The sequence below is a fragment of the Anabrus simplex genome, chromosome 7 (genome assembly GCF_040414725.1).
Source record: "Anabrus simplex isolate iqAnaSimp1 chromosome 7, ASM4041472v1, whole genome shotgun sequence".
In the NCBI taxonomy this organism is placed as follows: Eukaryota; Metazoa; Arthropoda; class Insecta; order Orthoptera; family Tettigoniidae; genus Anabrus; species Anabrus simplex.
Window position 1 is genome coordinate 60,350,162 of NC_090271.1, and position 11,879 is coordinate 60,362,040.

Sequence of the window (11,879 nt, forward strand, 5' to 3'; positions counted from 1 at the left end):
ATTCTTATTTGCTGTGAAGTTAACGAGAGGCAGACAACGGATGAAATGAGAACACAACATAGCGTCGTTTCTGAACTCCAGAGGAGTGATTTTGACAATGTCCCGATCAAAGATAGATGACAGGAAAACATGATGATCTCTCTGCCAAACCTCGACACCAACCGGTACAAGAGGATCGATTAAGTAAAATGAAGTAATGTTATGTTATCTATAATATCAATATGGAAAGTTAGCATACTTATTTATTGATGACCGGGCGAGTTGGCCGTGCGCGTAGAGGCGCGCGGCTGTGAGCTTGCATCCGGGAGATAGTAGGTTCGAATCCCACTATCGGCAGCCCTGAAGATGGTTTTCCGTGGTTTCCCATTTTCACACCAGGCAAATGCTGGGGTTGTACCTTAATCAAGGCCACGGCCGCTTCCTTCCAACTCCTAGGCCTTTCCTATCCCATCGTCGCCATAAGACCTATCTGTGTCGGTGCGACGTAAAGCCCCTAGCAAAAAAAAAATATATTTATGGTACAAGAAAAAATATACGTTGAAACTTATCATAATATTATAATGTAGTTAGCCTATCCCTGCGCGATGTCTGAGTCAACGATTACCCCTGAGCAGTTGAATATGTCACAACAGTTTACACTTTAGTTACCAGATGCCAGCAACAACTTAAACAAATACACTGCACAGTATATTATAGGCTGTGGTGTATTTGACTTAAAGCAATCTCCAACGAAAGCGCTCTCACTGGGAAGACTTGCGTACTATCTGAACTCTGAAGATCACATTCTGTGTCTTTAAGCTATCAGTAGGGACAGTTCCCATTTCCCAGTTACTCTTTTCACTAGTATGTTATTCTGTTGTCGTTACTCGGTAACCTGTTATTTTTTGTCCTCGTTCCATTGGTAACAGTGACAGGCATGTAACTGTGACAAAGGACCTGCTACGTTATTTTTCAGCCATCTCTACCCTTCAATTCTGTGTAACCTCTGCAAGCTTCCCGTTAGACATAGACTACAATAACACCAGTTTGGCATTGAAAAAACAGGACACGACGCAAGTAATTTTTCTACCTGTTTACAGGAATCTGTGAGGGAGGCTCAGCAGAACGCAGGGACACTGCGGGATCTGGTGAGGACCCGCGGTAATGTGAAAGCGCTTTGTCTGTCGCTGGGGCTGGTGTCCTTCCAGCAGCTGAGTGGGATCAACGCAGTTCTCTTCTACAGTGAGGCCATCTTCCTCAGTACAGGAAGCTCCATGTCAGCCAGCGTCAGCACAATCATCGTGGGCGTCGTCATGTTGCTAGCGTCCTGTGCAACACCACTCCTTGCCGACCGTCTCGGCCGAAAGATGCTGCTCTACATCTCGGCCATCGGCATGGCTGGCTCCCTGGTAGGTATCCCACGGCTGCATAAGTGCAAAAACAACCCCATTTATCCAGCTTAAAGGGGACCGGTTCCAATCCGGATGACCAAAATTCTAATGAAAATGAATATATTTGAATTTAGATATTAATAAGTAGGCTGAACCCCTGTGGTTTCCTTAGTATTAGGGCAGCTACCCTAAATGTTTTATCTCACCCTCTCAGGAAATTAGTTACTGAAAAATATAACAAAGTTTGTATAATTTAGTGTTGTTTAAAAACACGGTTCGCAAAAGAGTGTTGTAGTGGGTTACTTTACAGCACTGTCACGTGTGCATACGAAGCAGCCATATTATTATTATTATTATTATTATTATTATTATTATTATTATTATTATTATTATTATTATTATTATTACGGAGTTTTAGTGGATCACAGAGATAAAAGAAGGTGCGGGTATGAACGGGTCTATCTACTGCAATCAAAAGATTAATTGCAAGTTTCAAAATCAAGGTTACATTTCCTTAGAACCTTTTTTTTTTTAATGAAATATATTAACAAAACCAGTCCCTCAGCGACAGTACAAGGTTTCAGGTACAGTAGTTGAATACAATTTTACAAGAGTTATTTGGGCACTAAGGAGACAGGTCTCCCCATTTCATTTACAGACTGTATCTACCAAAATAGGAAGAATAGTATTGTAGTATTGCATTTTTTGAACTGAATATAACAGGCTTTCGCCAAGTTACAATGTTCCAAATATGCAATTCAAAATAAACACTTACAGATTATTTATAGCTAAGCACTAACTACTTAACTACCTCTAAATCTACTATGTGGCGTCTTGCACATGGGCGGATCGCCAGCTCCACATGCAACACACCACCTAACTAAACTAACTACTTTCCTACATTAAATATATACTAACTCTATCCTAAATCTGTCTGGCCGCGACATCACCCCTCGTGAGGAACTCTACCACCCTTCCCTGGGATGTCACGACCAGACATGTCTCATGAGACTCGGAAACCGATACCTCATAGACCCCTTAAGCTGTTAGTGTTATTTCCTCACCACTCCTTCATGTAACAGCTTACATGTAGGCTGACATGCCTGTATTCTTCTGCCGAGACGGATTCCATAACTCGGCTCATCTTTCGCCGTCTCATTGACAAATTACTTCCTCTAACCTAACACTATTCACTACCTCACTCTACTCTACACGTGCAGACGTACCGAATCAACACTTTACCTTGAGATAGGTCAGGCCTATCTCACCCTCTTACAACTCTACTGTACGTCAGCAGCCAAAACAAACTAACAAAAACCAAAGGAAAAAAACAGGCAGACAAACAACAGACAACCTCATTAGAAGGAATGCAGTACGGCTTACATATCAATAAACTGAATCTACTAATTATAAATATACAATACCTAAGGAACAAAGGAACAAAACTGAACAAATATAAAAAAACGAAACATAATACTAAACTTATAATTATTGTCGCCCTTACTTATTAGTGACTTAAACTCTATAATGTTCCGTATCTGTGTATCAAAGTTGTTTTATGTACATATATGGTTACAAAACTTCGTTATTATTAACCCATACAGAGATGATACTTCAGAGATAAATACTTTCCGTATGTTTTCTTCTACTGACTATAATCAATTTTAAACTTTTTATTCAGTGTACGGGTAACTGATCGATTTGGAGTCTCCCTCTTCCAACTTCGGTCGTCCGAGGTAGGAGAGCCGAGACTTGGTTCATTCTGAAATACTAGCATACATTCTTGTATGTGTAGTTTAAATGTCCCTTAATATCCTTTTAACCATGTGTACTCGTGCTGATTTCGCTGTTTCATTTTTTTTTTTTCAGCAGCATGTGCCCCTGCCCTCATTCACCACTTTCATTTTTTTCTCCCACAAGCTTTTTACAATTGTCAATAATTTCGATAATTTCCCTGGCCTTCTCCATTCCCTGGTTATTAATTTGACAAGAGTATAGTACTCAGATTCTCTTTCCATTTGATTTATCTCTTCCGCTACCAAGTATTTAACCCGTAATGCTCTTGTACTTTCACACTGTCTCAAAAAATGTGCATTTTAACTCCTTTTTACACAATAAACATGTATTTGCAACTTCTGTAAATGCCTTATTTTTATAAACACCCACCAACCACCATATCATTCCCCTGTATTCTCTTTTGGTTAATTTATCATGTAAAAGTCAAAGCAAAGTCATCTCCCTACAGTCCATGAAGGCCCTTGGAGGGGTGGAAGGTAAAGGCTTACACTATCCGTAACCTCGGCACTTGATGGGGTAGAGTGATTAGCTCTACGCCCGGCCACCTTTGCCCCCAGGAATTACCCTGGTACTCATTTTTGGTGTAGGCTGAGTGAACAAATCTCTTTTCTTAAATTTTACGACTTCCTGACGGGGATTCGAACCCACGTCCTTCCGGGCGAGCCAAGCACGCCTTTACCGCCTCGGCCAGGCAGCCCCTTAATTTATCATGTATTATTTTCATACCTGGATATATATTCATGAATTCCTCCAGAGTTCTCCTGTTATTACCCTCAGCTCTTAGCCTTTGTATTTCTATATCTGCTACCCTCTGTGCCACTCTCCCACACACTTTTCTTTCTTCTAAATCGTTGTCGCAATAGTTAAAATAGGAAGAATAGAATAGGAGACTGAGCTCCGAACCTAATACAATTATAATCCGACCATCTTTGCACACCGAAAATTTACAGTTTCCAGGCCTCTCGATGCACGACCTACATTTAATAGTTCAAACAGATTTCACCGTACTCAACACTCAACAGTTTACCCACTTAACAGAAAAGTTTTCACAGGAGTATAGAATACTCATTCTACCGGGTCTTGGTGGGAAGAGAAACAAAAACAGGTTAAAGTTACAGGCCCGAAAATCAAAATGATGCGGAGGTAGACACTTGCAGTCCTTGACGCTGACACTTAGAAGTTTAAAACCCTAGTATTATCTGCGCACCTTTTCTGGATACATTTACACCCTAGTGCTGAATTGGTCGACCTCGGCAATCTTCGAGATTCGTACTGGCAACCTTTGAAACACAAACTCTGAATCGCTTATGCATCGCTGTGCGACATCTGGCGTACAATCTACGTACTAGTACTGTTGTTATTTACACAGCAAAGCCAAACTATAGAATTCACTCTAGGAATAAGATTCGCATCGATAAATGTTATATAATGTTATATAATGTGACACAGTTGTTGGCTTAAGATAACAAAGATTTAGCAAAATTAATATCGATCGATCATATCATCGATTCAATTCAGATTTCATTTCCATTCAGTTGGCAGTACTACTGGAACCGGAACTGCTCCCTCCTTACTCCTCACACCCGTACACAAAATTATCGATAAAAAGTGTGCAGAAAATAGGGCTCACTGCCCGACATTACAGGGGCTAATCCCATACTACTGAGGTGACTAGATGGAGAAAATTTAAGTTACAAGGCTACAGATAGAAAACGGTTACAAAAACATAGTCACCTCAAATACAAGTTGATAGGGAACTCGAGAGGGTGTCACAATCTCTATTCCCGAATTTCAGCTAAGTGCTTTGAGGCTGGTTTTGAAATTTACATTGGAGGATGAAATTTACATTATTGAAGATTGGAGATTAAAGTTACATTCTTAAGGACTGGAAACCTTCCCATCGGGTTGGCTTTCAGAGGCTATCACCTAGTTAGTACATGGCTGCCATTACCTTATTGCGCAGGACTGCTCGATGAAGGGCGAAACGCGCCCGCCTCCACTATTAGCACACACTCAGTACACTCGACGATCCAAAAGACAAGGTGGCTTGAAAAATTGCCAGCTGTTATACCCGAGAGGGAGGTTCGAGAGAGATCTGGACTAATGCCCGACACCCTTCCCCCCAGATTTTTATTGGATATTTAAATATGTAGAAGCAAGCTCTGATTGGTTGAAAATTAAATGCAGGAAATTTCGATTGGCTCGCATCACAAGTTGGCGGGAAGAGATGGAAGGATTGACAACTTTGACATACCAAAAACAAAAGATAATCGACTCAGTTTAGGAAACCTTAAAATAACAAATTACTTTATCACTTTAGTGGCGGCATCTATTGACCAACGTCCAAACCTCTTGCACTAATGGTGTCAAGTTTTAGGAGTAAGATGGCAGTTCACAAGGTGCTTGATTTGAATGCACGGGGCGGGTGTACCCTAGCGGTACAATTGTTATTATTATTATTATTATTATTATTATTATTATTATTATTATTATTATTATTATTATTATTATTATTATTATTATTAGTAGTAGTAGTAGTAGTAGTAGTAGTAGTAGTAGTAGTAGTAGTAGTAGTAGTAGTAGTAGTATTACTCGTATTATTATCTGTCCGCCTCTATGGGGGTAATGGTTAGTGTGATTAGTTCCCATCCTCGGAGATCCGGGTTCGATTCCCGTCTCTGCCCCGAAATTTTAAAAGTGGCATGGGACTGATATATGTATGTTATATTAACTGCTGAGCCCGTGCTTCGCTACGGAATTCTACACTGTGTACAGAAGTGTGTGTTAGGTGGTGTACACGTTGTGAGTAAAACTGTACTAAATTGCATAGCTCTAAACATCACCCTAGAAATGCTACGGGGAAATCCCCATACGTCTTTTCTCATGTGAAGACTGAGTTAAGGAATTTTAATTGTAATGGTAGGTCTTCTTGCCTGCCATTAGTCACAATAAGTTGAGGAGTTTTCATTATAATGCCAGACACTCTCCTCCTGCCTTTTTACATCCTCAGAAAGACTGTCTTAGTGGTTTTCTTAAATAAAATCAACAGAGGTCATTATCATTAATAATAATAATAATAATAATAATAATAATAATAATAATAATAATAATAATAATAATAATAATAATAATAATGCTATTTGCTTTACGTCCCACTAACTACTGTTTCGGTCTTCGGGGAGAGGTCATTACAGTGACGTCAGTAGGAATGTCGCGATTAAAAGCAATGCTATCATATGAAATATTCGATCAAACGAAAAAACACACATTTTCTCACTTTTAACGAACAGTACCATGCTGTCGACCTTTCTTAATCTGCTTACCATCCAGGGTTGGTTTTTCCCGCTGACTCAGCAAGGGATCCCACCTCTATCGCCTAAAGGGCAGTGTCACGGAGCTTCAGACTTTGGGTCGGGGATACAACTATGGAGGAGGACCATTACCTCGCCCAGGCAGCTTCACCTACTATGCTGAACAGGGGCCCTGTAAGGGGGTGGCAAGACTGGAAGGGATAGACAAGGAAGTAGGCAGGAAGCGGCCGTGGCCGTATGTTAGGTACCAATCCGGCATTTGCCTGGAGGAGAAGTTGGAAACCACGGAAAACGACTTTGAGGATGGCCGAGGTGGGAATCGAACCCACCTCTACTCAGTTGACCTCCCGAGGCTGTGTGGACCCCGTTCCAGCCCTCGTACCACTTTTTAAATTTCGGGCAGAGCCGGGAATCGAACCCGCGCCTCCGCGGGTGTCAGCTAATCACACTAACCACTACACCACAGATGGGGACACACTATCATTGAACTAATAAAGCATTGAGGAAGGGGAGCTCTTGCCTGCATGAATGGACATCTGCCCTCATAAGAACCTGTTGAATCAAAATGAAATATATTAAACATTATATTCGATTTTCACGTACCCACGTCCTTTTACTTTTTATAGATGAGGATAAGAAAGTAGCACCCTTGAAACGATTGTTTTATATAAAAATTATTTAATTTACAAAACTAAAATCTTTAAATCTGAAATAATTCTTTTCTATTTCATAACTGAAAACTGTCCCAGAATATTTCATAACACTCCATTCTAATCGACTTAGAATTAAAATGTTATCTACTGTACATAATTAGTCCGGATAAACTGAATTCTATAGAACTTTGACAACAAGGAGTAGTTCCGCCATTACCACCAGTTTGACTTGTGTTGCAGGCAATGCTGGGACTCTTCTTCTCCGGTTTAGAAGCCATAGCGAGCATCACTTGGCTTCCAGTCCTCTGTCTGGTCTTCTACATCATCGTCTATTGTGTCGGTAAGCATCGACCTGTACTTAGTGAAGTTATTAGCGGACAGTATATTTCATGTAAGGGGCCTGAGACATCTTGGACAAGGGCCCTATGTAGTTAGTATGCGCAAAGTTTGTTGACGTACATGCGTGCCTGTATTTTGTTGGTGGCATATCTTGATTATTTGCTGATGATTTGGGTAGAATAGGAGGGAAAGTCACCTTGTTATCTACTACTCTGGAATTGCAAAAACCACCAAAAAGCACTTTTTACATGACTGTCAGTGAGATTTTAACTTAATTTTAATTTCATTTACAGAGACTCGCGATTCTAGCACTTCAACCCAGTCTGAACATTGTGATATAGCCAGTAATCAAACCTGGGACAATCCACCATGTCAACTTCTAACTTATGGATATTTCTGACTAGGTTTCAGGTTACTCACTGTTATCTACTGATAATTAGTTTAAATCGAGATGAATTCCAGCAGCTAAATGCAGAATGTTAACGACAGGCAAGGAAAGACCAGAGCGACAATGGAGTGCTGTCTGTAGAGAACGGGAGGAAGCAGGCAGCTTCATACCCATGTAAACGTGGGTATGCGTTCTCTTCGCAACATGTAACGTAGTCGTAGTGTCTGATAGAATTTGATAGAAACAGATAATAATTAGACGACCAAGAAGAAGTCATCTATCGACGACAGGGATATACGGATGGCCTGTACGGAGTAACAATGAGCATTTGCATTATCAGTCAGAATAGAACAAAATAACAAAACATGGGACGGTTATATCCTCAAGGAAGAAGTTTCGTGGGCAGTGAAGCAACTACCAGAACATTCCTGGACATTAACATCTTACCTTCTTTGACAAACCACTGCAAGTTCAAATGTGAAGAGGACTATGTCAAATATTCTTGAGAATTCAGTTATGACCAACAAATTAGACTAGGTCTACCTTCATATCACTTCAAAACAAGGAGGGTGGGGGTGGGGGATCAGGTGCAATTCTCTATCTACCGCATAGCAGCCACATGCAAGTAAGATATTATTGATGAGATCCGTGTGGCTAGAATTGTGAAGTTGCAAGTCCAGATGTAAAAGCAGGGCTTCATACGAAGCGTAGAGCAAGAGGTCAAATCGTAAATCTAAGACTGATCATGGCGAGGAACCACGAATATCATAAATTGGTGGCTCACTGACAACTGTAAAGAGTTGGACAGTGTGAGATATAAAAATCTCTGGCTGTCTCAGGTGCTTTTAATGACGATAGTAAACGTTCGACGATGTGACACGAAACGTATTGGGTATATCCTATGTAAATGGATATATCAGTATCTTAGCAGCAATAATGGATAATGTTTTTCTTTATGTTAGAGATTTCAGAGGTAATGTCAAAAACTGTTGGAGGTTATTTTTAGAGGTTATAGGTTGTATAGGTTGTATAGACAGTTATCTGTGCCTATTTCAGATGTCGTTTATTTAAGTGATTGAGGGTTTTGTAAAACGCAGTGAAAGGTTTTGGAAAGGTATTTTAAGGTTATGTTGGAATTTACCCGTTATTACCTTACAATTTATGATATATGACATATGTTAGGAGGAAATAGGCCTATAACATGTTATTCTCAGTAATGTCCGTTTGAAATATTGTTTTACGTTAATATATAAAAAGGTCATTATATATTAGTCAGGATGCTACATGCTTTGTTATTGGTTGTTCTTCGGGGTTATGTAAGGGCAATGTACAGGTAATTTTAGAGATGTGGCTGATTATATGAGAGGTCGGAGAGAAGTTGACAATGTCCTAGCACATAATATTAAATTTAAACGCCAAGTAAGTGAGAAATTTAATCAGATTACGATATTATATAATTTTAGGATTCTGTTGTTAACCAGTCACATTTGATGTTATTTCAGGTTTCGGTCCACTACCTTGGGCTGTGATGGGAGAACTGTTTCCTGCCAACGTAAAGAGTAAAGCGTCGTCGTGCACTGCTTCGTTCTGTTGGCTGCTTGGTTTCTTCATCACCAAGTTCTTCGCTACCATTGTTGAAGGCCTGGGACAGCACACTGCGTTCTTCCTCTTCGCCATTTTCTGCGGTATTGCCTTTGTCTTCGTCTACGTGCTTCTACCAGAAACCAAGGGCAAATCGCTGCAAGAGATCCAAGACATTCTAAATGGCGGGCGGTCAACCCAGTACTCAGCACCGGGCGAGGAGTTATAAGACAACATAATTTAGATGCTGCAAATAGAGACTTTAAAAGGTGTGATTTTGTAATGGACACAAGATTGCCAATGATACGTAGTTGATAACCTCATCGAGGTTGTAATGGAAATGGCACAAACTTCTGAAGTTTGCCTGTTGGTAATCTTTCCTTGAGAAGTGATGATATCTAAAAACATCGTTTAATGATGTGCAGATGTGCACATTTATAGAACGTGGAGTTGTACACGATGAATGGTATTGGGAAAATCACGTTGGGCGCTTGGTCTTGGAAATGCGAGGGCTGGGTAGAAGGTAAGCTTCCCTAGTCTGTCATCTGCAGGAAACTTAATTGACGACACAAAAAGAATGTTGTGCACAGAAAGGAATATTAATCTCCTACTTAACTGCACCGTCCTACCGCTTCACGAGCTCGAAAAACATATTTTGGTATAAATCCGTATCTTGGGTACAGATGGATGTCTATATACGGCTAAATCGAAGTCATCATTGGTGGTGGAACGGCGCTCTCTAGTGTCCTCCATAATGTGGGGAAGAAATGGAAGTTACTGGGCGCAAGGTCGGAAACGTAGCGCGTATGGTTCAGCAGTTCCCAACCGAAGATTGCAATTTGGTTGACCATTGCTGAATCTGCGTGTGTGTGTGTGGGGGGGGGGTGAGGGGGTGTTCTCATAATATCGTGAAGAATGATGATGACTCCTACTGCGAGAAGACCCGGTCTCTTCCGTCGAATAACATTATTTAATCGTGTCAGTGAAATACACGTTCGTTCTCTACTCACAATTCCATTGGCCTGTCTTTAACACAGCACGTGCCTGCGCCGCCTGCGCAGTCATGGCCATTCTTCCCACAACAAACGAGGAAGAATGCCTGTGTAACATAACATATTGACAGTTCATCAATTCAAACCGTTTTTCGGAAACATGACGGGGAAACTTTTCTTTCGACTATCCTCCGTATGATTTTCTTACATATATACAACAATGTGCTCCAGTATTGCACCGCCCATGGCGTAGTTGCTCTGGAAACTAGAGGCCTACCTTTTCAGTACTGAAACTCTGAGATGTGCTAAATCATAAACCAACACTTAAAAGAAAACGCACTGAATATGACGATGATAGAAGATTCAAAATGGACTACAGTGATTGGTTGTTTATCAGTCATTAATAGTGAGTGGCGAACAATGGCAGATCAACGAATTCTCATTCTGGACTAGAAACATGGTCCGAATTGCTTGTCTTAAGGGAGAAAGTACACCTTACTCTGTCTTAAATTCAGTATTATTCAAATTCTTACAGCTCAGCAACACATGTCAAAAAATAATTTCGTATGCTTACCATACACATTTAACATAACCAGTTGTGAAATTATGTTGGAATGTTTAAAACTACCAGTAGTTACCAGAACAAATTTGTTACGAGCTTATAATGGCGTTTACAAAGGCGCCAGTACGTTTGTGAACCGAGCGAAAGCGAATTTAATAATTTTCATACGAGAGTCTTAATTACCATTACAGGCAAGATGCACACGACTGTTTTAATTAAACCATAATTAAATGTCCAAATTTTGAGTTTTTACAATATATATTACCATTTTCACGACATCTCTATCACCGCAATACGAGATTCAGTAATCATACTCCGCAATCATTTATATAGCATTAGTCGTGCTACACATCGTACTATGAATTTCCAGATTTCCATAGTGTTCTTTGCTATCTCTTACATTCCAACAAGTTCGCCAATGAATTCGAAGACGTACTGATTTGCAATTGATTTACTTTGCCTTGTGACCATTGAGCTGGTTCTCCATTATTTGGGACGGATGGCAAACATGACAATTATTTATTGACCATGAGTGTTCCCGACTTGTTCAACTGATGGCATGCACGGAGCAGGGCTGTTGTTTGGAGATTTTAACCTCAAAACATTAAAACAGAGGAAATAACCTCAATTTGTCTTCAGTCATTGAAGTGGGTATATACGTTTTCATACGTATTTCATGACTTTTGCGGCAATATATTTTTAGTAATATTGAACGCTTCTATAGCAATTTCCGACGATGTTAGTGTTCAGATATCAGTGTCACTTTCAAAACACGCATTTGCTGTATTGTATTGCTGCGATTGCTGTGTTCAAAGCTTGAGAAATGTTTCTCATACGATTTTAACTGGTATTGGACATGGTGCTTTGGAAATCGATAGTTGGAATA

At 40.2% G+C, this 11,879-nt stretch overlaps 1 protein-coding gene across 1 annotated transcript in view; it reads left to right on the plus strand.

Moving 5' to 3' along the window:
- Window positions 1-11,133, plus strand: part of LOC137501467 (facilitated trehalose transporter Tret1-like) — a 37,709-nt gene extending 26,576 nt beyond the window's left edge. Inside the window, exons 4-6 of the mRNA XM_068228490.1 lie at window positions 1,080-1,388; window positions 7,372-7,471; window positions 9,361-11,133. Coding sequence (XP_068084591.1) covers window positions 1,080-1,388; window positions 7,372-7,471; window positions 9,361-9,668 — 717 coding nt within the window. The 3' untranslated portion in view covers window positions 9,669-11,133. The remainder of the gene's footprint in view (window positions 1-1,079; window positions 1,389-7,371; window positions 7,472-9,360) is intronic.
- Window positions 11,134-11,879: the final 746 nt, after the last annotated feature.